The sequence below is a fragment of the Osmerus eperlanus genome, chromosome 14 (assembly GCF_963692335.1).
Source record: "Osmerus eperlanus chromosome 14, fOsmEpe2.1, whole genome shotgun sequence".
Classification (NCBI taxonomy): Eukaryota; Metazoa; Chordata; class Actinopteri; order Osmeriformes; family Osmeridae; genus Osmerus; species Osmerus eperlanus.
Window position 1 is genome coordinate 8851460 of NC_085031.1, and position 27703 is coordinate 8879162.

Sequence of the window (27703 nt, forward strand, 5' to 3'; positions counted from 1 at the left end):
TTATGTCCAAAACTTGGTAATTTTATTTACAGTTCAAGTCAGTCACATGCAACAATTTCTTTTAAAATGAATAAACATGAAATTAGCAAAAAAAAAAAAAAAGCATCTCTTTATTTATCTCCTCAAAAATAGCAATTAAATATACAAAAATAGAGCTTACAAATACTGTACAGCAAATAGTCTCCAAAAATATTCTGCTGCAGAATTCTTAGTTTTACAAACATGTTTGTAGGAGTCCACAAACGTCATCAGTGTTAACGCAGATGTCACGGTGCAGGTAGGGAATGGGGGGGGGGGACTGGGGTATCGGAGGTGGGGGGGGGGGGGGGGTCATAAGGAACAATAATGATGGAAGATGCTTCACGAGGGGGGGCGGGGTGTTAGAGCAGGAATACAGTACAAAAGCACACACCAACTCAACACAGGGTTGAGAGAGGCAGTGATATGCAGGGGCTTGACGTAGTTGTTAAATGTTGTCAGTAAAACCCAGCTCGCCTCCTCTGCATGCCGTTTCCTGTAAGTCCGCGATATGCCAGCTATGCCTTCTTCTGCTCCTGGTTTGATCGTTACAGGACCTCTGAACATTTTGTAATCAAGGACCTTAACACTGAAACATTAGTGTATGGAACTGCAACTCCAAGGCTGCCATGTTCATTACTGGTTGTTTCTAATCATTTTGATTGATCGTGATTCAGGCTGGCTCACTGTAACTGCTTAAACTCATTTTTAACAGAAGTTGTCTATGCTTTTTCCTAGCTCCTTCCGAGAAGTGGCATGTGCTACAGATGAAGGAACTGGAGAATACATGGTTTCGACAAATACATGTTATTTCGACTCGAAGAAAGCCTTTAAAATCCACCCTCCTTCATTACAAATCTTCAATGAGCAATGGCAGCAGGGGATCTGATGCAGAGTATTTTTAGGCAGAAGAGCAATCTAACTCATCCAGGGTAAATATGTCACTGCCATGACTCTCTTTTTAACAACAACTGGGACTTCAGTAGTTGTCAAAATCACATGCATGCAATTCACATTTCAACCCGCCTGTTTCAACTGCACATCCTATCCTAACTGTACATTCAGTTGCAGAACCTTGAGTTTGGGGCGGAGCTTTAAGACTTGCTGTGTTCAGGTTTAGAAGGTGGCAGGGTTGTCAGTCCAAATACTGTACACTGCTTTACAGGTGGGCTAGGGAATGGACAATAAATATCAGTCTGTTTGTTCAATCAAATATGCAATATACTTAGTGATAAATAGTATGGCAGAGATACAACTCTACTGAAACATAGTTAACCGGTAAGTCACTCACACATACAAACAACGTTGAGTGCCTTCAAACTTTTTTCTTTTTAAACTCCATTCTCCGGTCAACTACAGGACTGTTTCATCACAAACATTGACATACAACACACACATAAGGAAAGAAAAAGTAAAGTAAAAAAAAAAAATCCACTTCCCTGCTAAATTTGTTCTATTTTTTCACCCATTTGGAACAAATACTACTGTACAACTGTTCATCTGTAACCAGGCCCTACTTTATGATGTGATGTTCCAGAAAGTTGGGGCAGGTCTTTTCACTGAGGCTTCGTAGAAGTGTTTAATGAGTTATTAATCTGAAACTCTGCAAACTGTTGTCTGGCAATTTGAGCTATCAAACTGTTTGGTGATGCCCATCTTAAAACACAAAAACAACTGTCCGGTATCATGGCTGTATGATTCTTAGCACTGAGAAAGCCGTAATGAAAAAGGCCCTGTCCATTCTGAGAGTAACCAACAAGACAGCTTCGATCACCATTCAGTCCTGTTCAAAAATCCAATATTTGGCCTTAGTTCGTTTAGAGAAAGTTGCAATGTCGTTTGGACTATTATGTGACACTAATCATTGCCATAACCTCTCACCTTTATCTAGTCTGTGGCCTTCACAGTTTAGCACCCGGCACCTGCCTGGGTCAGGATTAGGGCAAGAGGACATTCGCACAGATGACCTGTTTCATAGCAGGGTCCAGTTTCCTAGTGCTCTGTGTAGGACCAACACATGCAGGGAGAGGGAAAAGCCCAGAATAAGGGGTCTAAAACAGCTACACTTTGTGACGAGAGAATGAATGAAAGTGCTGCCTCACTATAACTTGCCTCACGTTCATCTCTCCCTGTGTGTGTGTGTGTGTGTTCAGACCAGTGTTCTGGTCATTAGCAGGGTCCTTGTGTCAGTACTAACAGTACAAAGAGGTGTGCTGGGCTGGGGACAATGATATGCTGAGGGCAGCATGATTTCTGACACGTTTTAGGACCAGTCAAACAAACAGCTAACTCATACAGCTAACTCATACAGTACAAGGTCAGAATACTCAGCTATAACTAAGCTTAAGGCCAGAACCTTGTCCTTTTTAAGAACCTTGATCGTGGGTTGTTATTTTTATTGAAATTGTAAAACAGCTGGTTTGCTCTGGTCTTTGACAGTGCTGGCAGCCACAAAACACAATTAGCTTTCTTCTGGCGAGATATGCAACACCACAGTTGACACAAACAACCACAGGATATAGTTTCTGATTTGCATAGTGTTTGGCTTATATATATGTATATTTTTTTTTACTTCAGGACCTCACAACATTCTAAGTGCAATCGAGGTATCCGGTAACTAAATCTAGACTTGGGCCTGACGAGATCTCAGATCTGAGAGATCTATCTCAACATTCGGCAACGTCTGCTCTGTACATATAATATGTAAAAATACTTTTATTAGGTGTAAGACTAAGAGTTAGTTTTGTTCAGTGATTTCCTTTTCTGCCCATCCAAAGAGGAACACTGGTGTTTCTGCTAATGGAACAGCTCAAGGTTCTGCTAGTGGAACAGCTCAAGGTTCTGCTAGTGGGCTGTACGCTGAATCGCATCACAAAACAAGCAACCTTTAACTATGGGTTCTGACATTCACCGGCTGCTAAATCCATGACTCACAATTCAGGAGCACTGTGGCGGGGAGCCATCCTAATCCCTCACTTACGTAACATGAAACAAGGCTGCCGATTGGCTGCAGGGCCGAGAAGTGCCGCAGACGCAGGGTGTCGGGTTTCTCCATTTCCTGTTTGCATTAAGACAGGAAGTGACTGGAGCCAGGATGCTCCCAGCGTGTGTTGACTGACGTGTGGATTGGATGTGCAGCACTCTCTCACACACACACACACACACACACACATGGTATGAGCGGGTGTGTTTACTGTTAACATGGCACCCATATTTAGAACGGTGTAGAGATCAGGGTCCTGGATGGGACAGAGATTTAAAGGCAACTGAAAAAACTTCAGAGGACTGTAACGTTTGAACTGTCCAAGTACAGATGGGTTTTCCAAACTGTCTACGAATGTTACATTTCTCTGATGAGCCAAGCTCATTCTAACCAGCTGTTTAACATCAGCATTGATGCAGCTGCCATTCTGTTCCTAGTGTCTCAATAGAGTGAGGGGGAGGGGGGGGGATTGGCATGGTTCTCACATCATCATTCTCATAGCATATTATTCCATGGCCTGGCTCTACTGAAATGACAGTGGCCACACTGTCAAAGACACACTCACACACACCGAGCTGTGAGTAACAAGGGGTGGGGGGAGATGTCAGTGGCCTTCTGGGCACATTGACCTCCATGTTCACATTGAGGTGGGCACCATGACCCGAGGTTAACAAGGCTTAGAGCTCTTCTCACAAAAACACGCGAACACTCCACACACACACACACACACACACAAACCTTCAGTAATCAGTTGACTTGTTTTGTGCAGGAAGGGGAGGGGGGGTAAGAGTGAAGGGGCATCTGGTCTTTAAGATGGTGAGGTTCTAAGCATCTAATGTATTTCCAGATGTTGATTTGGAGGCTATTGTCCCTTTTAAGATATTTTCTCAGTAAAAAAAAAGAAGTCCACACAACTACAAATGAAAATTCATGTGGCTCTGTACACATAAAATAAAAATGAAAGTTAATCTTAATAAAATATAACCTTGCTACTACTCTCCTCACAAGCAATCAAGGTTGACTTCTTATAAAGTGCTTGTTAAAAACAACAACAACAAAAGTTATGTAAAAAACAAAACAAATGCAGCCATTTCCATTTCACTGTCATAGTCGTCTGATTTTGTGTCTTTCATTCGTCTTGCGCTGGCGTCCCCAGAAAAGTGCTTTGGTTGGGAAACAGAGTGACCTCAGTCAGAACTGGGACAGCTCTCCTTCATCGTCCCCCCAAAAAAACGTCATCGAAATAAGACACCAAAAATGATCAGTTGTCGTAGCAAATCTTTCGATTTTGGGACTGTACAAAGGCAGCGAACAGAGAGGGAGTGCGTGGAGTGGGAGATGCCAGGCTGCTGGGTGTCTGCGGAGCGGCACCAACTCCTCATGTCCCACCACACTCACATACACGTGTACCTGTACAGGTGAGGAAACTGCTGTGTTGAGTGTGTGTGTGTGTCGATGGAGTAGGTATGTGTGTGCTACACCAAGTTCTCCACGCCTGGCAGAGGCTGCGGGGGCAGAGGCAGCGGGGGCAGAGGCAGCGGTATGGCCACGGCTGCGTCCAAGGTGCCCGCCTGCTGGGCGAGCTGCAGGACGGGCATGTTGCACAGCGGGCACACCTTTCTCACCTCCAACCACTTGATGAGGCACCTGGAGGGAGAGAGGGAGACAATGAGACAGAGACGGTGAAGAGAGAGAGACAGATAGAGGGGGCATGAGGGAGAGATAGACAAGCCTGTTTTTTGGGGCTATTTTTTGTTGATATGTTTTCTGCATTTCCAGATTCTAATTCAGGCCTCTGGGGGTAGGCTTCAGCCCACACTCTATCCGGTGAGACGGCGGGGTGGGTTCTTCAAATCTCTACATCCTCAGCTCGGGGCGTCTGGAGGGCTAACGCAGCGCAGGGATGAGGAGAGAGGGGATGAGGAGAGAGGGGCTGAGGAGAGAGGGGCTGAGGAGAGAGGGGATGAGGAGAGAGGGGCTGAGGAGAGAGGGGCTGAGGAGAGAGGGGATGAGGAGAGAGGGGATGAGGAGAGAGGGGATGAGGAGAGAGGGGATGAGGAGAGAGGGGATGAGGAGAGAGGGGATGAGGAGAGAGGGGATGAGGAGTGCAGGGATGAGGAGCGAGAGAGCTACATGGAGCCAGGTCTGGCTAATCAGCCACTGCCATGAGTCAGAGCGACACACTTGAGAGCTCTCTGCATGTGAATTATTTAGGGCCGGTCCAGGCTATTTCTGGCGCGCTGGCCACTGAGGTGGCGGGCTGAGACGTGAGGGGGGGGGGGGGGGGGGGGTTACGAGGGAGGGGGGGTCACAGAGGAGGTGGGGGTTGGGTGGGATTGAGTTGGCCCCTCCTCTTCAGAGACTCCCAATCCATCAAGTCCTCCATTGTTGACCTCTCTCAAACATCCACTTTGTCTCATAAACTCATTCCTTTTCCCTCTCTGGCTCTGTTTCCACCTGGCATTAACATGCGCCTTGGTTGTCCCAATCACAAAGCAGACAGCTTTGAGGACGTCAGTTCACACCTGGCATCAGAATGTGTCTCGAGTGACCCCTTGTGAGACAATCTCACAAAGCCACTTCTTTGTGTAAAGAAACACATAATTTCCCTTTTGCAAATACCAAAAGAGTTGTTGTTTTTTAACAAGCGCAAGGCAGCAATGCACTTCCCGTGCCTAGTCTGACGGAAATGAACAACATTTGAAATCAAAACAAGCAGACTAGGCCTATTCTTTGACTTTGTGTTCCAGACAAACCAAATCGCCCAAGATGTTTGACGCACTCATAATAATAATAATATTATCTCTATGGGACTTTTTTGACGTTTTGGACAAAGCCAGCTTACACGATTTGTTGTTGGTGCCTATAATCACACTTTAAAATGTTGGGATGGAACTCCACAAACATGTCTGTGTTTATGTGGTGTGAGCGAGAGCAACACGCTCATACCACAGACACACATACCCCTGTGTTGACGAGGCTGTGTGTGTTGACGAGGCTGTGTGTGTTGACGAGGCTGTGTGTGTTGACGAGGCTGTGTGTGTTGACGAGGCTGTGTGTGTTGACGAGGCTGTGTGTGTTGACGAGGATGTGTGTGTTGACGAGGCTGTGTGTGTTGACGAGGCTGTGTGTGTTGACGAGGCTGTGTGTGTTGACGAGGCTGTGTGTGTTGACGAGGCTGTGTGTGTTGACGAGGCTGTGTGTGTTGTGCGTGTGCACCCAGGGTGGTTGTTGACGGGACGGGACGGGAGTGTCAGTACTTACTTCCTGTGAAAGGCGTGTTTGCACGGGCAAATCCCCAGCTCATCCTTCTGTTTGAACTCCTCCAAGCACACTGCACATATCTGGGAGAGAGAGAGAGACAGACAGAGAGAGCCAGAGACACAGAGAGAGAGAGAGAGAGAGAGACAGAGACACAGAGAGAGAGAGAGAGAGAGAGAGACAGAGACACACAGAGAGAGAGAGAGACAGAGACACAGAGAGAGACAGAGAGAGACAGAAACAGAGAGAGAGACAGAGACACACAGAGAGAGAGACAGAGAGAGAGAGACAGACAGAGAGGGCATCAGCATGGCAGACTGTAAAACGATGAAGCAACAGAACAGTTTGTTGTTAAGAAAGTCTGTCCTTACACATGCCTCTGATGTGTGAGCAAGCTTGTGTGATTGAGCGCTCGGTGCTGTTGAGATATGTGTTATGTAACCAACACACATGCACACAGGGTGTCATTTATTTAACATATTAAAGCCCACTCACTCATTCGTGACATAATACGTCAAACTAAAAATGAAACTGAAATATGCACACACACACACACATCATCCTCAGCTTGACACACCAGTGTCAACAAACGTCCAGGCGGGAAGCAGTCTAAACCTGCCCCTCGTATCTCCTCTCCCAAAACTGGTCTGGCCCGGTTCTACCACGTTGGCTCCCCGGGCCCTGCGCTGCCACAGAGGTGACACAAACACCAACCAGGAAGTTACAATAACAACCCACAGGGGAGACAGACAGGGAGGGGGTAAAGAGGAGGCAGGGAGGTACTGTAAACTAATGTGTAATGAGGATCCGGGTGCTTCCATGGTCAGGGCTGTGTAAGACAGATCGCTTCAGGGCCTAAAAAGCCTGCTTGCTTTTGTACGGCTTAATTCAAAGACCCGAGGCCGCTTTCCTGCATAAACAAACGAGTGTCTTCCTATTGTGTTTCCTCCAGGACCAGACGTAGGGAGGCTGAGGGGTTAAACCCAGCAGGTGGGAACATCAGCAGATCCTCTCAGTAGCTAATATAAGCCCTGTCAGTCAAAATGACATATCCAGCTTCAATGTGTGAAACTAGTATTTTCAAACTGTCTATATGACAATACGCCAATTGTGCCCCATTCAACACTTTGCTATAGTGTAAAAGCTCCACCGAAGCTGAATAGAGACTGTGGCAAATGTGGCTGGAGCTCTCACAATTACTAACGTAGGGTGTGTGTGTGTGTGTGTGTGTGTGCCGTGTGACAGTGCTGAGACATTATACATCCAGAATGTGACAATAGGGCACATTGTGGGTGGGTAGACAGGGTGCATAGTGTGAGTTGTGTGTTAAACTTGGACAATGGAGAAGACAGTGACATAACCAGCAAAGGCCGAAGGGCAGACTCCATTTGGCTGACCAGACTGGTGGTGTGTGTGTGTGTGTGTGTGTGTGTGTGTGTGTAAGAGGTCCACTGTTACCATGTGTTTGCACTTGCTCTTTTTTTACACCATTGAAGTGTATTGTTCCTGATCTGAGTCTTAGCTACATCTTAACACCTGACAATTAAAAACCAGACCATTGTACTCATGGTTCCATACTGTGTCATCACAAACAGGTGACGCTACCTGCAGGAGCAGCACGGAGGCCTCCTCCCTGTCTCTCTTCCTGTTGCCAACACACTGTTGCTCAGGAGCACAGATGAAAGCATGGCGGCCCAAGCTCTGGACTTTCTCCCAGGTGACTCCGGGAGAACAAGAGAACAAGACTGTGTTGAATCCTGCCTTGCTCTCGCTATCCTAACTAGTTCAATGCCTCGGTTCTTTTCAATGCCTTGGCAATAGACACACTATCCCCAGAGAGAGAGACACTGACGGTGACAGCTGGTGGACTTTCACGCCCGAGAGTCTCTACTTATGTGAACTTATTTTCTAGAAAACTTTTCTGGAGCTCACGTAAGCAATTACGTCACTGGGGGGAAATGGCAGGATTTGACCTGGGGGAAAAAACAAATCTTCCTTTGTACTGTGAAACATACTGAAAAACACAAAGGTGCCCATGGGATGGCAGAATGAGTGTGTGTTTCTATTCAACGACTGTTCCTGTCTTGCCTCCTTCTTCATTCTCTCTTGAATGTTGCTGGTTCTGACAACTGTGCCCAGTACAGAGACCCTGACATGCAAGATCCAGACCACGGCCAAGACATTCTCCTGAGGAAAAACATCACGACCGCTCTCGCCAGCGCAGAGACCGAAATAAAGAGCCGGCCTATAAAAAGCCACATAATGAGTTCAGTCAGAGAACATGATAGAGAGGGTGAGAGAGGGGGGGAGGGACAGAAAGAGATGGCGAGATAGGGGGACACTCACGACGCCGAATTTCCTGGGCTCTGTCAGTGAGGTTAGCACAGCGTGCTGCATCAGAGTCATCTAGGAGTGGTGGCGAGGCAGGCAAGGGGATTCTGGAACTGTGGAGTTGCTGCTCAATGTTCATAAGATGTATTGTTCCTATTTATTTTCAGTGACCAAAAATAATCTTTGCCCTGTTGAGAATTCTGGCTCATCCTTGGTGCACCTCTGTGGTTATGCAACATGCGCCTCTTTCCTCTCATGAAATAGAGCGAACACAACAGCTGGCTTTAGAGCCTGAAGGAAAGCTTGTCTTCTGCCGCCCCCCCCCCCCCCCCCCTCCTAACTGATTTACACGTTTGCAAAGATGCAAATTCTCCCTCAAACTGCCACCAACCAATCCAGTTCTAGACATGACAAAACTCCATAACCTTATTTTAGGGGGTTTATACCAGCTCTCACGTGAAAGCACGCACGGTTTCCTGGGTACATGTGAGAGGAGGGTGTGTATCGTGAGGTCAACCCGGGGTAAGGGGCTAGGGTGGTGTGTGTGTGTGTGTGTGTGTGTGGTAAGACATGCTCCACCACCATGGTTGTGGCCGTCAGAGGTGACCAGCCCCTTCTGTCCATCAGCAGGGTTGATGAGTCAGCTGTCTTCCAGCCCAGCTAGCCATCAGCCACCTGGATGTACTGGGATGGGAGTAGAAGTCGCACGGAGCGAATTACACAAACACACACGTGTGTGTGCACGTACACACACAATGTCATCACTCGTGTGGGGGGGCGGGGTCGTAGTTTCAACTGACACAGACCAGTAAACGTGTCAGGAAAAAGCAACCGCTGCAGTATTGCACATTCAATAAACAGGCTTACAGAGGCCATGTTCTGATCTGATGATTCCTCTAGGAGATTGATGATCCATAACAGGTCTCTACTGTTGTACGGTAAGATTTACAGTGTACACCATCTTCTCTCTACATTTATAGCTCCTAACAGAGGAGCTTGATAAAGGATTGAAGTGCAATTTTGCTGCACAAGGCTCAATCCAAAGTAATATGCCGATGCCTTTTTCTTTTGGAATGGTTCCCTCCAAAAAATGGGTCAGCCCCTGGGGCTAGCATTAAAGAGTGTTTTCAATTTGGCTCAGCTTGGCTTCTGTGCCACACAACACACTTCCGAAACAGACTGTAGAGCCCTCTCAGAGCTAATAACAGCGTGGGGGAGGGGGTGGGGGGGGTTAGCTCCTGGCTGTGAGAAATTCCAGGCCAGAAAGTGAGCTCTGAGGTTTAGCCTAACAGCCCACCTAGCATGCAGGTTACTTTTCATTAGCACGGCGGTGCTGAAAGCCGAGTGGTGTTTCAGGACGGTCCACCAGGGCAGCGATGCACACTGAATCTGGGTGTGTTGTAGATGTAACAGACACCTGGAGCTGATGAACACACCGACGGTGGAGCGCCTGCACTGGCGTTGACAGACGGCCATGCTAACTTTAGCCGGAGGTGTTAGTTTCACGTTGTGGAGCGCAAAATAACTCATGAGAACAACAAGCTACGCCAGGGACAGAGTATGCTTTCAGTCAAAGCTGTAAAACTCCCAAGCTTTCTATGGCACATGACAAGTCCATGGCACTTTCAGGAAATCTCTGGACGTATGAACATCAAATGGCCTATTCACATGGCTGTCGGCAAAACATGGTGACTGTGATGGCAATACACAGATCATGACAGGCCTTGTCAGGACTGATCCATTCCAACTAGTGGCTGTGTCCCTCGTCCACAGACGGACATGACGTCCACTCAGAGCCCTCTGGGATCATCCAAACGCCACACGACTAAACATACGTAGCAGAAAAACAAAGACATGGCAGGCAACTTACCTCATGCAAGTTTAACTCTTTCACTTTTTCTTTCTGTATAACCTGCGTGAAAAAGAAAGGAAAAAAAAGGTCACCATTAGTCAAGCCAAATGAAATGCTCCAGCTCCACTGTGATGAACGTATTACTTTGCCGGCACTGCATTCATTGATCACAGTGAGTACCAAGTGGACCATGGGAGCTTCTGACTCTGCCCCCCCCCCCCCAATTAGCTTCCTTTCTGGACACCGGGGCTAACTATCTGGCATACAGTATATACATTTATTTAAACTGAAATAAGTCCCAGATGTGATACAGTATGTACCCCCCCCCCCCCCACCCCCACCCCACCTCCTCCGCGTAGGCGGGTGCTAAATGTAGCCGGTACATTCTGTATTTATGTAAGTACATCTATCTTTAGGGGAATGCTGGAGAGCCATTCTGCTGGGCTGTAGTGTGAAGTGAAATGGAAACCCATGTGTGTCTGGAGTCTGACTGTCTAGACTAACGCCTTCATCTAGTCAACTTTGGAGAAAGACAGGGAAAGAGAGTGTGTGTGTGTGTGTGTGTGTGTGATGAGAGACAGCGAAAGAGAGCAAGAGTGAGTGTGTGCGACAGAGAAATGGACTGCTTACTTGTTTGTACGCGTACAACTCCTTGTGTGCCTGATGCCGTAACCTGGGGGATCACAGAAAACACAGCACCTTTACATTAGTAGAGGAAACCACCTAAAGATCTTACAATGTCTTCAAATGTCATGGCATAAGAAACCTGCCTTAACAAGAGGAGAAAGGAAAAACACTTAGAAAAAAGTAGAAACCTTATACTGAAACAATAGTGCTATAATAGAATCTTCACTATGGTCAATAACAGAGTGCTACAGTCCGTTTCCACCAAGTGGGGGGGGCATATAAAAAAGCTCTGAAGTCTGGTTGCTCAGACATGACATGGAGAGGTTAGTTTTAGTTCATTTTCTCCCAGCTCATTGCTGCAGCTGCTCAGCCATGCTTTTAAAAGGACCTCACGACCTGTCTGGTAACAGACTCATTGGGAGCCTACATGCATTTGGTAAAAAAACGAATAAAAATGGATTGTATTGAAAAATGGGCTTTCCGTGAAAAAGCTGAACATCCTTCGGTTTTAGAACAGAGGTCAATGCTTGAGTTGATCAGACATGTAGCCTGCTCTCGGTTTAGTGCTACTGGACTGAAACAACTTCACGTCATGTTCATATCAGAGCAGCGGGTTCTCATACTACTTGGCATTTCTCTGACAGTATTGGGCTTCTGTCTAATTTGATGGTCTGTGAAATGGCGATGCGCCTGTTTTACGGAGAGATTTGAGGGAGCCGTGCTGGCCCTGAACCCAATGACACTGACCTCTGACCTTTGTAACACTAACACCCCTTCCTTTCCTCTCCAATGCATAACCACCTGCCCCCCCTCTCTATTCCACACACACTAAATCTAAACGTATGTGTGAATGGTTAGTAAAATTGCTTACTACCATTTCTTCCAAGGTATTTATACAATCATTTCATGTGAAAAATAAAAGTTTGTACAGACTAAATCAAGTTAGGCTTGAAAACAGAGGAAGAAGATAGTGTAGCTCAAGAACGAGGGGGAGGAGACCGACATGAGAGAAGAGAGAGAGAGAGAGAGAGAATGAAAAAAGAAACAGACAATGCAGAAAGAAAAAGACACACACAGACATGGTTTTGTTGAGATTTACCTCCATTACAAGTAAGCTTAACCTCTCGTAGCAGTTTGAGAGGGATCTGTGAAACAGACAGCACAGTCTAGGAGAGAGAAACTGATGTTCTGTAAGAGAGCAGCAGGTAAGAACGTAAAGCCTCCCAGGGGGGAGGGGGCCAGGTTATGGGCGATGTGTGGCCCCCCCAGCAGAGCAGGAGGGGTGGCCCCCCCAGCAGAGCAGGAGGGGTGGCCCCCCCAGCAGAGCAGGAGGGGTGGCCCCCCCAGCAGAGCAGGAGGGGTGGCCCTTCACCCCTGACCGGCCAACACAGCCAGGCAATGGAGTCCATGTACACGCTTATCGTTCTGGGAGGGATTGATGTGTATTTACAGCTAAATAAATGTTTTGCTGTATGTGCTCATGTCAACCTGCTTAAAATACACAGGCACCGCACCGATTAAAACTCAGTAGAACGTCTATATGCTACATGTCTATATAACTGTGGAGATGTCTTTGAGGTATTTATGGGTGTACTCGTTTTCCTTCGAAATCCTACACAAACACTCCCCAACGTCTGCCTGTCATAGGACTCATTTCGCACGCGTGTGTGGACTGTTGAGGGTAGCTGTGACGCTCGGCCGCACACGCTTGACTGTGTGTGTGTTTACCTTTGTCCGGGAAGGTGTGTATTCACATGTCTACTCCAGCTCGCTCCATTTGCCTTTCCCTGCACACATCCCTTCCTCCCCTCATCCCTCCCTCGCCTTCCTCCCCCAGGATATTTGTCTCTCTGTTGAGAGCCTATGACTGGATCGAGTCTGAGTTAAATAGGCCTCCAACATGATAGTTCTGTGTGTGCGTGATGGCTAGTGTGATTAAGGGAAGCATTCAAGGGAGTCTGCATCTTTAGAAGCCTTTTGCTCGTGTCGAGTCTCGTATTGCTATGAATTGACTTGATAATCCGGCCACCTTTGAACATGTTCATGAATCGTGACACTGAATTATTTTCACACAGTTCATATTTAAGGGGGGGGGGGGACACAAATGGTAACAGTAAGCAGAAACACACTTACCGTAGTCCCGGCTGGGCGGGCTAGGGTGGGTGGGATGGGGTGAATGAGTCTGAGAGACGCTGCTTCTCACTGCATTAGGTAAGAGATGCTTCACAGTTGCAAGTTATTTCTACTGCCTACTGCTGCTATGGGATTGACCACACCCCACGGCAACAATGGTCTGGACAATTGTGATTGGACCACAGAGGCCCAATCAGATTTCCAGTGTCTTATCCTGTGGAAACAGCTAGCTTCTATAGAAGGTTGGGACTTAAACCATAGCTGTTTTCTCATGAGGATTTAAATACATTAAGCTGCTATGGCTCAACTCTGATTCAATAACCTCACAGTGATACACGTCAGGTTAGAACTACATTTAGATCAAATATCTAAACTAGTGGCTGCACAGTAGCCACTAATTTGGAGGTAAACAAGGACTGGACAGTGTTAGTGAGAGGTACGACGCGAGCCTCTTCATGTCTGGGAGGGTCATGGGATTTCTAATGAGGAGAAGCAGCTTTGAAATAATTACGTTTTTAGCAGTCGAGAAGCCTTGTTTTATCTGGTGGGATTTCTTTGTTCAGATGATCAAGTCAGCAATTGTATAGACATTCTCCAAACTGTTCTGTTGACCCTTTTGACCCCAAAAAGATGCAGAAGAAGTAACCCAATTTGATTCCAAAATGACAGAGTTACTGTAATCCAAGCCATCAAAGAACAGTTAATAACTTAGTAGATGATGTGTGTGACCTTGTTCTGAACCAAATCACAGATTAGGGTTATGGCAAAACTGCCAACAATTTCAGATACAATTTAATCACTTCCAACACAGGCCTTTCTCTAGGGTGTGTATCGTTCATTTAGCATAACTGTACTGTAGGCTGGAACCCCTTCTCTGAAAGCAGCTCAGGTCTTCAAAGAGAGCGTGATGAAGAACACAGTCACTTGGACCTGGCACAGGAGATGAAAGAGCCTTCCCAGAAGCGCCCCCTGCCCACACCATCTCCACGCTCACCCTGTACTCGCGAGGCGGAGCTGCTTTTGAACATCTTCTAACAGTGCAAACTAAGCCCCCCCCCCTCCGGTACTCAGAGTTCTAATAAAACTCTCTGGCTCCTCATGTCCTCGGGTAACATGCTGGCGTCCATTCAGGTCAGATAGGGGGAGGGGGTCAAGCATCTGATTGGACGCTTGACTATGCAAACTCAATCAAGACGCCGTCGGACACCCTGAAGCAAACTGTGCCAACCAAGTCGATTTTTTTTTTCTTTTTTTTAAAATAGTAGAATGAAGACTATGGCGCTTGTGGCGATGGGCCTTGAACACTAACCAAACAGCTTGTCTAAAACCGGTCATCAATCCGATGTAGATCTTACCTGATCAGGTAGCAGCAAAAGAGGAGGCTGAGGATGAAAACAAAGATGGCCGTCCCAAACACCACAATGTAGATGTTGAGGGGAAGGTTCTGGAACCCTATATTAGGCATCCTGAAACTGTAGTGCTGGAAGTCAGAGCTCATGGATATCCTGGAGAGAGAGATGGAGAGAGAGAGAGGGAGAGAGAGATGGAGAGAGAGAGATGGAGAGAGAGATGGAGAGAGAGAGAGAGGGAGAGAGAGAGATGGAGAGAGAGATGGAGAGAGAGAGGGAGAGAGAGAGATGGAGAGAGAGAGAGGGAGAGAGATGGAGAGAGAGAGATGGAGAGAGAGAGAGATGGAGAGAGAGGGATGGGGAAGGGAAGAGGGAAGAAAGGAAGGAAAAACAAGAGGGGAGAGAGAGACATTAGACTGTAACGGAATGATAGAAGTGGCATGACTAGTAACCATGACAACAGTGGAAAGCTGGGTCGATCAAGGGCTTGGTGATAGGAGAGCCCACTTCCATATCACCTAACCTACCGGCAAAAAAGATTTGCACCTGTTTTCCTACAAATAGCTTATGATGACGTCGATTTCACTCTCTCACATTATTCATACCGGGGGGGCAACAAACACTTCCACAAAGTCGGGGGGGCAACAAACACTTCCACAAAGTCTGCTTTGCAAAGAAACCAGCAGCATTGAAAACAGAGGTTTAAATCAGGCAGTGCTGCTTCCCAGGGAGAGAAACTCAATCCCCCCCATGGATCAATGGATAAGAAGAACCAAACCGTGTAATGTTAATGCTCATACTGTGGGAAACCAGCGATCTTAAACACATCTGTGTGGTGACATTGATCTGCATCTGCAAGGTTACATAAAAAGCCTGTCTCTTTTCCTAGAAGTCGATGGGAAACAGATCGTTATCGTAGCGTCGCCTCCTCCGGAAGACGGCTGCCTCTTTGTTTATGTAGGACAAACATATCGTTAGGACAGAGACCCAACAGAGGTCATGCACACTGTACATGACGCCTGCAGTGCACCCCAGGCAGCACACACTGTACATGACGCCTGCAGTGCACCCCAGGCAGCACACACTGTACATGACGCCTGCAGTGCACCCCAGGCAGCACACACTGTATGCAGTTTGATTCAAGGGGAATGTCCTCGCGTCCCTCAGCCATGCTTTGAGCACAAAACCCACCGGCTCCCGGGGAGTGTGCGTTTCACTGTCTCAGGTTCCCTCCCACTAGAAGGGGCATGACTGGACATGCCCGGTCTCAGAAGAGGACGACAAGAATGGCTGTTCTGTTGCACTGAGAGCCTGCTGCAGCTCCCCCCCTCTCTAGCCTTTCTCTCACTCGCTTACATACACGGCCACACACAAACACAGCCACTCTCTTGACTAACACTCTCACTCACTCACACACACACACACACACACACACACACACACACACACACACACGGTCAGGCTTTACTTCTCCTTTCACACCCAAGCCAGCCGACAGGGCCAGCGATAAACACTGTTTACTTCAGAAAGCTATGGAACGCTTCTGCAACACACACACACACACACACTCACACACTCACCCTTGTGGTGCCTTCATGTTGCAGGGCAGAAACAAATCTATACCTCAGAGTGGCTGTGGTTCAGGGCAGAGTTCGTCAGAAGTGGAGGGAGGAGGGGGTGATGTTTCCCCCCCCCCATGTATGGTCAGTCCACCCCCCCCCCCCCCCCCCTCACACACGCCTGGGCAGTGATAACAAACACAGCGCTGCGTCCCCCGGCAGCCTAGACGGTAGCTGGTGGGCAATCGTAAACAGAGCAGCTCTCTCGTTGGCTCTGCTCGGCGCTATCCCAGCCCCTAACCCCCGCCAGCGGGACCTGGCTCACAGCCGAGACCTGCTCTCACACACGGCCGCTCTCCCTGTCGTTCTCTTCCTCTCCCATGTCCCCTCTCTTACTCTGCCTTTCCGCGATCACCCATCTTGCTCTCTTTCTAGGTCTCTCGTCCTCTGCGCCCCTCTCTCTCTCTCTTCCTCTGTCTCTCTCTTCCTCTGTCTATCTCTTCCTCTGTCTCTCTCGCCCGTCTGTCTACCAAAACAGAGTGAGGTTATCTCAACTTATCGGAGCTAGCGAAGCCACCAGATCCACATGGCCCTTTGACACCCAAATTCCAGTGGGCGTGAATGCAGGCACACAGACCGGCACACACAGACTCACACATCTCTCTGGAGCAGCCTACTGTATGTCAGGAAACCTGAATCTGCTGAACCCACATCTGCTCGCAGACAATTCACCCATCCACCTCCATGGATCCCGAAGGACATTACGACATGTTGACCCAGTAAGAGGAATACCTGAGATTGAGCTGAAAGGTTTTGCTTCATTTTGCTGCAGTTAGAGAAAGCCCGGCGCCCAGAGCTGCTGTTTGGAGACAAAGCACTTTCTGTTGAAGCTGGCAGCGCCACGCGCGGTTACGCAATCCAGCCCGGGGGATAAACCCTGCTGCTGGGCGGTCTCCAAGGCCTAGGAGGCAGGGGTGTGGAGGCAGGGGGAGGGGAGGCAGGGAGAGGGAGGGAGGGGGAGGGGGAGGGGAGGAGGGAGGGAGGGGAGGAGGGAGGGAGGGGAGGAGGCAGGGGGAGGAGGGAGGGAGGGAGGGAGGGGAGGAGGGAGGGGAGGGGAGGAGGGAGGGGGGAGGGGGAGGGAGGGGAGGAGGGAGGGAGGGGGGAGGGGGAGGGAGGAGGGAGGGAGGAGGGAGGGGGAGGGAGGAGTGCGGCATTCAGATACCATCAATCAACGCCATGTAGGCGCTCCCATAACTTGCAGGGAGAACGTTGTTATTGTTAAGCTGCATCAGACTGTCAGGGAGAGAACATGGTTCCTTCAGCTTTTAAATAACTGGGCTGTTAATGGCCTTGGAGCTACTTTACTTCCTGGACTTGTCACTCATTACAAATGTATTTCTATGCAGAAAAACCCCAACTAGGATCAGACTAGAAGGGTGTTTCACACACCTCAGGGCCAATCTGAAAACCTGGAAGTCCAACTGTCAAAATAGCTGACATTCTATCTACAACGCACACCACCACATCTGTTCTGACATGACATAGCCTGCATGGAGCCACACCAGGGACCTTCCAAGTCTCCTAAAGACAGAACCCAAGGTGACTTCTGTTCTCCCCCACCCCATACTCCCTCCTCATGCAGCACAGCCCCCCCGTAGCCCTTCTGCGGGCCCCTCCCACTCCCCCTCCCCTCCCCTGCCATATCAAGATTCGCTGAGTCCAGGGGTCCAGGATGTGCCTCGTTGCTGAGGTAACACTACCCTGCTTGGGTAAACAACCAGGCATGTCAAGGTGTCTCACCGTGTGAAACCGGGACCGTCCGCAAGTTAAAGTCACACACTAAACCCACAGAGGCAACCCCCCCCCCCTGCCCCCTTCCCCCTCAGAAAGAAAACCCTAAAACAAACTTTGTTGTTTCTGTTGATGCTCTATGTCAGCTATTCAGACTCAACAGCCTCCCCCGCCCACCCTCCCTCCCTCCACCCCCGCCTCTCTCTGCAGTGCATCAATGTCGTCAACGGGACGTCTCTCAGCCCATGTCTCCTGGAGGTCTGGGGAGAAAAGACAGCTCATTCACGGAGAGGAACGGAGACAGGAAGGAGAGGCAGGTCCCTGTCAAGGAGCAGGGCAGGCTGCTATGGAAACGGCCACAGTCCCTGTCAACGTTGTGCCTGCGTGAGGGCTCTAAAACTCAATGAGGGCAAAACGTTGAACACACACACACACACATGAACAAAACGATCATCGTTCTGTTATGACCTCACTACTTGAGTATTTATGAGAATTTCACACCAACAAAAGATTCATTGAGTCATTTATTGTCACCTGGTGGAAAGCACCTTAACTTCCCTACCAGTCTCCCCTAGTCTGGAGGAAAGCACCAGAACATCCTCAGCTCATTCCTAAACAGATTGGTTCTGCCTGCTGGTTCCACCCAGTCTAAAAATACCTCTCTGCCTGCTGCTGTTTTAAAGTGAATGAGCCTCTCAGGACACAACAAACCCAGTCGCACGCCTGACTGGACACCAGAAAGAGAGAGGAGGGATACAAACGAACAGAACAGCTTCCCCATCGCCACAGATGAAACCTCGGCCTCCATCACACAGTCCAACAGAGCTGGCCCTGCACAGGTAGCATCTACTGATTGTCAGGATTACGTTTGCCTTATTGCATTGGGTGAAGCTGATGGAGGCTATTCCTACGCAGAGGCAACATTATTCCTAATCCAGTTATATGAATAGAACAGGAGAGCCTTCATGCAGACTCCATTAACTGGCTAACGCCTGACAAAGCCAGAAGTCGGACGGCAGATGTTCGAGCTTCCTATCCCTTCTCCCTCGCTCCGTTCTGCTCCCGTCCCATCCTCCCCCCCTCCACCCTTCCCCCCTCCCTCCCTCCCATCCACCCTCCCTCTTGCGTAACCCGCTGGGGGCTCGTGTCACCACATTCCTAGGAAATGAGAGCGGGTGTGAGCACGCCGCTGGTCCCAGCAGTGGTTAAGGACGTGAGATGTAAACACTGAGTGAGAGGTTGGACCTGGGAGAGGCCGAGAGCGGCGGGCGGCCTGCTGTCCACTGTACTGTACGACGAGGTCCTTCTGGAAGCTACGGTACGTGACAAAGGGACGTCCGTGAGCTCATGGAACAGCAGTGGTAAAACCAGCCCAACACAGACATGAGGAGAGGAGGCGGGGGGAGGGGTAGAGAGAGAAGGGTGAACAGAGAGAGAGGTGGGGAGAATGAGTAACAAAATAAATATAGCACGACAGGGTTGGTGGTCCAATATAGCACATGGGCCCTGCAATCAGACTGCAGTGTACAGGCACAATGCAGCTGGCTCCGTCATTTCAGATGGAGTGGACCCCGATCGCCCTCCGCCCTGGCGTAGCCACACTGCCGTCGGCATTTCAGCACGCCGGCCCTCGTATAGGAGAGGTTTGAACTAGTAAAAAATATGTTAAGACATGTTTTACTTTTTGGGGGGAATGGACGTGGTCCTTGGGCTTTAATGCAATAGTATGGCTTTAATAGTCCTGCTGTAGTGTGCAGGATTCTAGAAATTACCTGTGCATGTGATGGAGGAATGCACAGTGCATGCTGGGGGTGTGGCCTCAATAGCCCTGCAGTAAGTGGTGTGCTGTGTGCATGTTATTGAGGCTAAAATGGGGGAGAAATGTAACTGAGTTTGCATTAAAACTGGTTGTTTTAACCAAGATTATGCTGCAAAATAATCCCCCCCTCCCTCTTATTACATTACTAATAAAAAAAGTTAAAGTTAGGCTCGTTCAATCGGCTCAAAAGATAAAAAAGGTAACAGATAGGCTCCTGTGAATTCAGGAGAATCAGCATCATGTCCTTGACAGAACTAAGGGGCTGGATGTGGTTTGCTGCAGCCTCTGAGCAATGACAAATGATCTTCTTTATTAAATCTGACACAATTGTTGGAACATAATGGCATCTTTATTAACCCCCCTCTCTAGCCAGCAACCAAATACGCTCGTAAAAGGCTCTTATCAAATCAACCCCTTTTTTTCTCCTGACACAAACCCACCACTTCTCAAATCATAAACCGTCTGATTATGGTGGGTTTGCCGTACCGCTCTGCCCAGTATGAGAGGTGGTGGTGTGGAGGGGGAGAGAGGGGGCTCCCTGTGATACAGTTCTGCCCTGGAAGCATTTAAGACTGTAAGGCAACCCCAACTCCACGTGTCCACGACATGGACACTGGAGCTGGACCTGGAAGTAAGAACACCCCACCTGCCCCAGAGACCAGCTCACTGGATCCTTCATTCCAGTAACACCCCACCTGCCCCAGAGACCAGCTCACTGGATCCTTCATTCCAGTAACACCCCACCTGCCCCAGAGACCAGCTCACTGGATCCTTCATTCCAGTAACACCCCACCTGCCCCAGAGACCAGCTCACTGGATCCTTCATTCCAGTAACACCCCACCTGCCCCAGAGACCAGCTCACTGGATCCTTCATTCCAGTCATCTCCCATTGCATGCACAACTGGGAAACGGTAGATCCAGTCCACCTTACAGAGCAGCCTAACTCTACAGTGTGTAGTCAACAACATGCTGGACTCCACAACCCCCACTGAGGGCAGAAAAGCAGTGAACCTGACATTGAGACCAAAACATATAGATCATCCGCTTTCCCCACTGCGATCTTATCTAGTTCTTACAAGCGATCAATAGTCCCTCTACGGTGTGGAACTGATCACCAGGTCTGTGACGCCGACAAACTGAAGTTCACCTTTCACCCTCTTCTTGTCATTTTGTTAAATGTTGTCACTGTAGCTGCATGGCTATTTGGAAACTGAGTAACCTCATCATGACTAAGACAAATAACAGGAAGAATTGTGAAATGTAGACATAAAAAAAAAACTTTTACAGAATGTTGTAACTGATTGATGAGGGCATACAACATGTGACTTAGTAGGTATTCCCATGGTGTCACATTAAACGGTCATTACTGTATTTTTACTGCAAACAATTACCGCTTTCAAAGCTGCTCACAATGGCATGCTATCAGAAACACATCTAATCTCTGTCCTCCTTGGCACCTCCATGTTTTGAAATGTCTCTGGGTTGGAAAACAAAAACAAACCCAATTTTCACAACTTTGGTCAGAGTTGGCTGTGCTGTTGCACATTCTTTCCCCTCACTGTGTCGCTCTCAAGCTTACCGCTCTCGCCTGTTCCGAAACAGCTTAATGTTTGCTGTATTTCGCAATAACCCTCCCCCCCGCCCAACTGTGATGCTGGCCAGTTTACAGGGCCTTGTAGTGAGAACCCCCCCCCCCACACACACACACACACACACACACACACACACACACACACACACACACACACACACAAGAAACAAAGGCTGCTGTCTGAATCTGGGAAGTGGAAATTTCCACTGGAGGCCATGTCCAGTCCTGCGATTTGCACTTCTGAAACCTAATATGCCAAAGGACAGCACAGGGAAAAAACGCCTTTGGGAGGATCTGAATTGACGAGTACTGGCGAGAGAGACCACACCCACACCGCGGCGCTACTGGTTCACTGAACTTGTAGAGTCCAAAATCCCGACACAGGGACAAGGCCTTATGGTGGCTTAGCAGAGTAATTGGCATCATCACTGCTCACACATGTTGTATTGTGTTGTGTAGAGTCATTGTGGGGGGGAACAGTAGCGAGGCTAAGCTTTGAACAAGCTCAGCTGTGACCCCCCCCCCCCCTCTCAGGGACATGCAATGTACACATCAGGCATCATAAAGGGGATGGTAACCTTAGGAAAACTCCACTTTGTTCTGGTCAGGCTGTGAAACAATGACGGGTGTTTGGTTGTGGGAGGGGGAGAGGGTGTTAAATAGGCGCCCCATCGATTCTAGGAGAAAACATAATAGCCTGAGGCTCTGAAATATGTAACGCAAAAGAGGAAAAACAGATCTACTTGTTTTTCAGCCGAGTTGTGCCAAGTTCAGTAAAAAGTAGGTCAGACTAACTGTAACTTCAGACATGGAGATGGAAAAGGGGGATGGGAGTCACTTGAGCCGAATAAGGTCAACCAAACGTCGTGCTCTGGAAACATCCAGAGAACACACATTCATTATGTGTACATGTACACACCCGCACACACAGGGGGGGCGGGGTGAGGGGCCGTCCACCTGGGCCTGCTGAAGTCCACTGCCCACCTAGCACTGGACACAACGGATGTTCAAATTGACAAACTTCCATGCTTCATGCCATTATGGGTCTGCAGGCTAACAGGTGAACACATCTCCAAGCACACTATAAACCCATCACTGCCACAACTGAGCAGGAACACTCAACAACTCATTTGATTCCCCTACCTTGAGACATGGAGGACAAAGTAGACACCATGACGACGGTTACGTGTTTCAGAGAACTGCCAACAGCATCAGTGAGCAGGGTGCCACAGTTGACCTGCACGATCGTCTAAATTCACTCAGTGTGCTGGCACCCGGATTAATCCGACCCTTAATCCAGGGCAATGGTCTTGGTTGTGCGGTTAATTAATCCACTTTACTGCTGGGGCTGATCTGGGGCCGGGCTGTGGAACCCCTGCTCAGAGAGGAGGACAAGTGGGAGCACACAGACACGAACTGGGAGGAAACACCAGAGAATAACACTGCCTCCGAATGACTGCTGTTGGCCTGGTAAGTAAGCAATCCGGACTTGGTGAATTGGACAGATGCCTTTACATGCGCCTGACTAGAGGCAACATTCGGGATCCCGCCCTATTCTTCTTCTGTGGTCTCATTCAGTAACACAAGCTGGGCCAAACAGCGACTGACACACACAGCTGTCGCCCATCACTCGGCGGCCCTTGCTCGCCCTCCCTCCCTCCCACCCTCCCACCTAGCCCTGCATGTACGCAGGGCTTTCTGTCCCACACTTGAATTCCCCTGTTGCCTCATAAACAACATCCATTTCAGAGGCGGATAAGCGTATTTGTTGGACTTGATTCACGTGTCTCAAACATGCTTTGTTTACATTGTCGGAGATATGTTTTCCTGCCTGACTTAGGCTACACGCAGCAAACAAACATGGACATTGATTAAATGGTTGACTTCTTCCCGAAGATACACTGCTGCCTTAAAATGAAATGACCCATACGAGATATCAAATTTGAAAGAAGGGAAAACATAGACTAGCAGCACTACTTTTCCTTCTTTCCTTCTTACTTTTCCTCACCTCCTTAGTTTGATATTGCGCACAAACTCACCTAATTTTCGCAAAGACGTCTGCTAACCTGGTGAGTCGGTGAGATGGTAAACAAGCCCTCAAGTTAACTCTGAATGGTGTTGGGTGTGGTATGTTCGGCTATTGGACTGTATGCTCTCATCTTCAATAAGTTGATAGAAATAGGACCCTCTCTTGCCCTGCTAAAAACAGGGTAACTGATGCTCAGTAAAACACATGGTCACGTGAGGCCACGTGGGCCAAAACTGGGCAACAACCACATTGTGCCAAATACAGATTTAGGCCTGTATATTATCCCAACCCCAAACCTCACAGACACTAGGACTCCAGCTCAAACAAATGAGGGTGAAGTGTCGACACAGGAAGCACTGCAAGAATCCTTTTCTAACAAAACACACACAGTGTTCATCGATCATTTGCTTTACGATAGCCAACGTATGTATGGCACGCTAAAGTACCTGGGCCTCTGGAACTAACAAAGCTCCAACGAGACAACAAGCCACAGCACGACCCCAGCCGTTTGATCACAGTGAGTCACATTGCCACATTGCCAAACAACCCAACCACAAACAGACACTAAAGAGGAAACACGGTAATGGGGAAATTAGCATTTCAGTCCACAATTTAGTAAACAATGATCTCTATGATTGGCCTGACCTCAGAGGATCATCTCATCACAGCATTGCCCTAGGGGTTTCTTTTGTCAAAATGCTTGGTGCTTTCTTTGCCAAAAGCACAGGGTTTCTGCCACGTCAGTCCAGCACTGCAGAGGGAAGACCTAACCCAGCGGCTGTTTGTAACATGCTGTTTGGGTCATTCAGCAGGCAGCTGGAGTATAATACTTGGAAGATGGAATCCTGCCCTGCACATGTCTGGTTGGTGGCTACATGATGTGATCTGGGAAAAGGGACTACATGTAAATCTGTTGTCAGTGACAGCATGGTTAAAGTGTCACATGACGGATAGAATGGTTTCTTGTTTCAATGGGCATACATTATCCAACTCCTTGACATGTAGTGAAGCATACAGGTTTTTCTGGTTGCCATATCTCCAATTCAGTGTTTCTATCTGGCCTATCAGTGAGATGTTAATCGACAGCCAAAGACATGACGCGCATCCAAAACAAACACGTTTTTTTGGCCTGCCCTTGGACCGTTAAGTAATATACCGTCCTACTTTTGCTTTCATTCAGTTGTTAATCAAGGGCGTCGTACCCTAGTGTACACCAGCACAAGTACATTTACAATTACTGTCAGCCTTGTTTCCACTTTAACAGGGGAATTGCATAACTTGGATGAAGACCAACACAGCTGGGCGTGGGGACGATGTGTTGTTAACAGTGAATCTGATGTATTGGTACTTTTTGTGTTTTTATATTCCGAGATATCGGCTCTTGGAAAAAAAAACTACAGTTGACTGACCCCCCTTTTTCTCAGGGGTGTGAGGTGGGGGGGTTCAGTTGTTTGTAACCACGGTGCAGCAAAGATGAGGCTAACTGACATCTCACATTGTGCAGAATAACATGTCCCTGATTCCTCCTTAATAGCTGGTCTCCTATTCAGAGGCCACAGGGAGCACGGCTAAATGGTACACAAGGCGAACTGAGGGGATGGTATCAGGGGTGGTGACAGACACAAACAGAGTGTTTTAGTGCTTGGTTTTACGATTTCAAGGTGAAAACAATAATTGTTTCATCTTGTTGCTATGCTTTGTCAGTACATAAGAGTAGATCCCAAAGTTATAATCTAGTAACTATCTCATCCTTGATTGAGGTACATTAGAAAACAAAAACCTGTTTAACATTATTAGAAAAAGATACAGACAGGGTTTACAATGTTTTATACAACAGCTCTTATTTCAAATCCTTTGGGACGCTCATTGCTTAATAATAGTCATTTTAAAATTGCGGGCCTAGTCCTGACCTACAGGTTCTCGATTATTAGGTCAAATAAAAAGCTAATAACCAGATAAAAGCATCTTATTCCAATTGACATACCTAGTTATTATTCTGTTTGATGGCACAACGTGTTATGAAAGTGACTCATTAGTGCTATAGAGATCCACACAGTTTCAGCCCAGTGCTAAGAATATTTCCATGGGGACGCAAGGGTTAATGTTTTACCTAAGCGCGTCTTCACCGTTCATTCTCCAACCTCGCAGTGAAATTCAATGCAGCAATAAAACAAGACAGAGGCAATATCTAGTTTATGCAAGTGATGCTTACCACAATACCAGACTGTTATTTCCATAGAAGACATAGGCATAATAAAAGCGATTATAAAAAACACAAAAAAGATTTTGTGTAAGTACTTACAGTGCTCAACTCAAGAGGCTTTGCTTATGAGTTCTGTTGTTATTCAACAGCACGTGCCGCAATACAAATCTAGTGATGAAGTCTTAATTAAAGACAACGTATACTGTAGTCTGAAAGTCTACTACTCAACAACACAGCGCCCACTGCTCAAGAAATCGAGTATTTCGTTAGAATAATACTTAAGTAGCGTATGTCGATGAATAATAAGGTTTGCTTTGTTAATCGACGTGATCTGGCGGAGCGATTTTTGGTAGCTAGCTCTCGGTAGTTAATAGTTCTGACTGAATAACTGAAATAACTGAAAAACCTCCCAAGTAAAATTGTCTTCTTTAGCTACTGTACCAAGCCATATAGCTAGCTAGCTAGCTAGACATACACCAACATCCATACCATAGCCCATTAATGAGGTAGGCGTAAGTAATATTCAAGCATCAGCATTAGCCTCAGGTTAGCCTTGCCTTGTAAATGTGACTGAAATTACAGCACCAAGATACAGTACTCTGGCAACGAAGCAAGATATAACACAGTAAGACAACTTACCAATCGATCTTGACTCCACATTAGTGCTATAGAGATCCACACAGTTTCAGCCCAGTGCTAAGAATATTTCCATGGGGACGCAAGGGTTAATGTTTTACCTAAGCGCGTCTTCACCGTTCATTCTCCAACCTCGCAGTGAAATTCAATGCAGCAATAAAACAAGACAGAGGCAATATCTAGTTTATGCAAGTGATGCTTACCACAATACCAGACTGTTATTTCCATAGAAGACATAGGCATAATAAAAGCGATTATAAAAAACACAAAAAAGATTTTGTGTAAGTACTTACAGTGCTCAACTCAAGAGGCTTTGCTTATGAGTTCTGTTGTTATTCAACAGCACGTGCCGCAATACAAATCTAGTGATGAAGTCTTAATTAAAGACAACGTATACTGTAGTCTGAAAGTCTACTACTCAACAACACAGCGCCCACTGCTCAAGAAATCGAGTATTTCGTTAGAATAATACTTAAGTAGCGTATGTCGATGAATAATAAGGTTTGCTTTGTTAATCGACGTGATCTGGCGGAGCGATTTTTGGTAGCTAGCTCTCGGTAGTTAATAGTTCTGACTGAATAACTGAAATAACTGAAAAACCTCCCAAGTAAAATTGTCTTCTTTAGCTACTGTACCAAGCCATATAGCTAGCTAGCTAGCTAGACATACACCAACATCCATACCATAGCCCATTAATGAGGTAGGCGTGAGTAATATTCAAGCATCAGCATTAGCCTCAGGTTAGCCTTGCCTTGTAAATGTGACTGAAATTACAGCACCAAGATACAGTACTCTGGCAACGAAGCAAGATATAACACAGTAAGACAACTTACCAATCGATCTTGACTCCGATATCTTCTTTATGTTGGAATCTTCTGTACTGCGAATAGAGAAAATATTGCTTCGATACCAATGGAAAAAAACTGACCAGTTAAAAAAAATTACGCAAAACGCCAAAGCCGCTCAGTTTAGGGCGTCTTGAATCAGTTCACGACTGCTGTGGTGGATGTCCAGCTACTGTAACGTTCGTATGCTCTGCGTTGAATCTACGGTCTTAACAAGGTTACGGCCAACATAACGTTGAATCAAACAATTACTATGTCAACAAACGCTCCTCGGGCGACGGTCTGTGTGTTTCCAGGTAAAAATGGCAATTGATATTTGCGTAGACAATTTCAATTCAACGCGTTTCACACGTAGCTCTCGACTAGGTCCCTCCTCCTAGCCGATTGAACATAGACAGAGAGAGTACAGTTTGTACGCGGAGAGTGAGGGATGCGAGCTGAAGCGAGGAGGGGGATGCTCACGTAGATGAGCATCCTCCATCCCCACATAGCTCCATTCGAGGTAGTTTTCACATTCAAGCACACAACTGAACTGAACAGATACAGACCGAAATTATTACAGTCTACTCCCTGAAATCCTGGGTATTGTACTTTTAATTGTTTAATTATGTTTATTGCCTTCCCTTCCCTATAGTTTAATACACAAATGTGTAATAACTGGATCTCTAAACGTTT

At 47.4% G+C, this 27703-nt stretch overlaps 1 protein-coding gene across 4 annotated transcripts; it reads right to left on the reverse strand.

Moving 5' to 3' along the window:
- On the reverse strand, window positions 1–27418 carry rnf24 (ring finger protein 24). 4 transcript variants are annotated; one of them, XM_062477395.1, is made up of 6 exons: window positions 27017–27418; window positions 14561–14710; window positions 11076–11118; window positions 10464–10505; window positions 6266–6345; window positions 1–4648 (listed from the first exon to the last, which is right to left on the reverse strand). In XM_062477395.1, exons 2-6 carry the CDS (start codon window positions 14701–14703, stop codon window positions 4477–4479), a joined length of 480 nt encoding a protein of 159 aa, XP_062333379.1. In that variant the 5' UTR covers window positions 14704–14710; window positions 27017–27418; the 3' UTR covers window positions 1–4476. The 4 variants fall into 4 exon arrangements, with proteins under 4 accessions (XP_062333379.1, XP_062333381.1, XP_062333380.1 ...); XM_062477397.1 differs by lacking the exon at window positions 27017–27418 and adding an exon at window positions 26187–26195; XM_062477396.1 differs by lacking the exon at window positions 27017–27418 and adding an exon at window positions 22459–22799.
- Window positions 27419–27703: the final 285 nt, after the last annotated feature.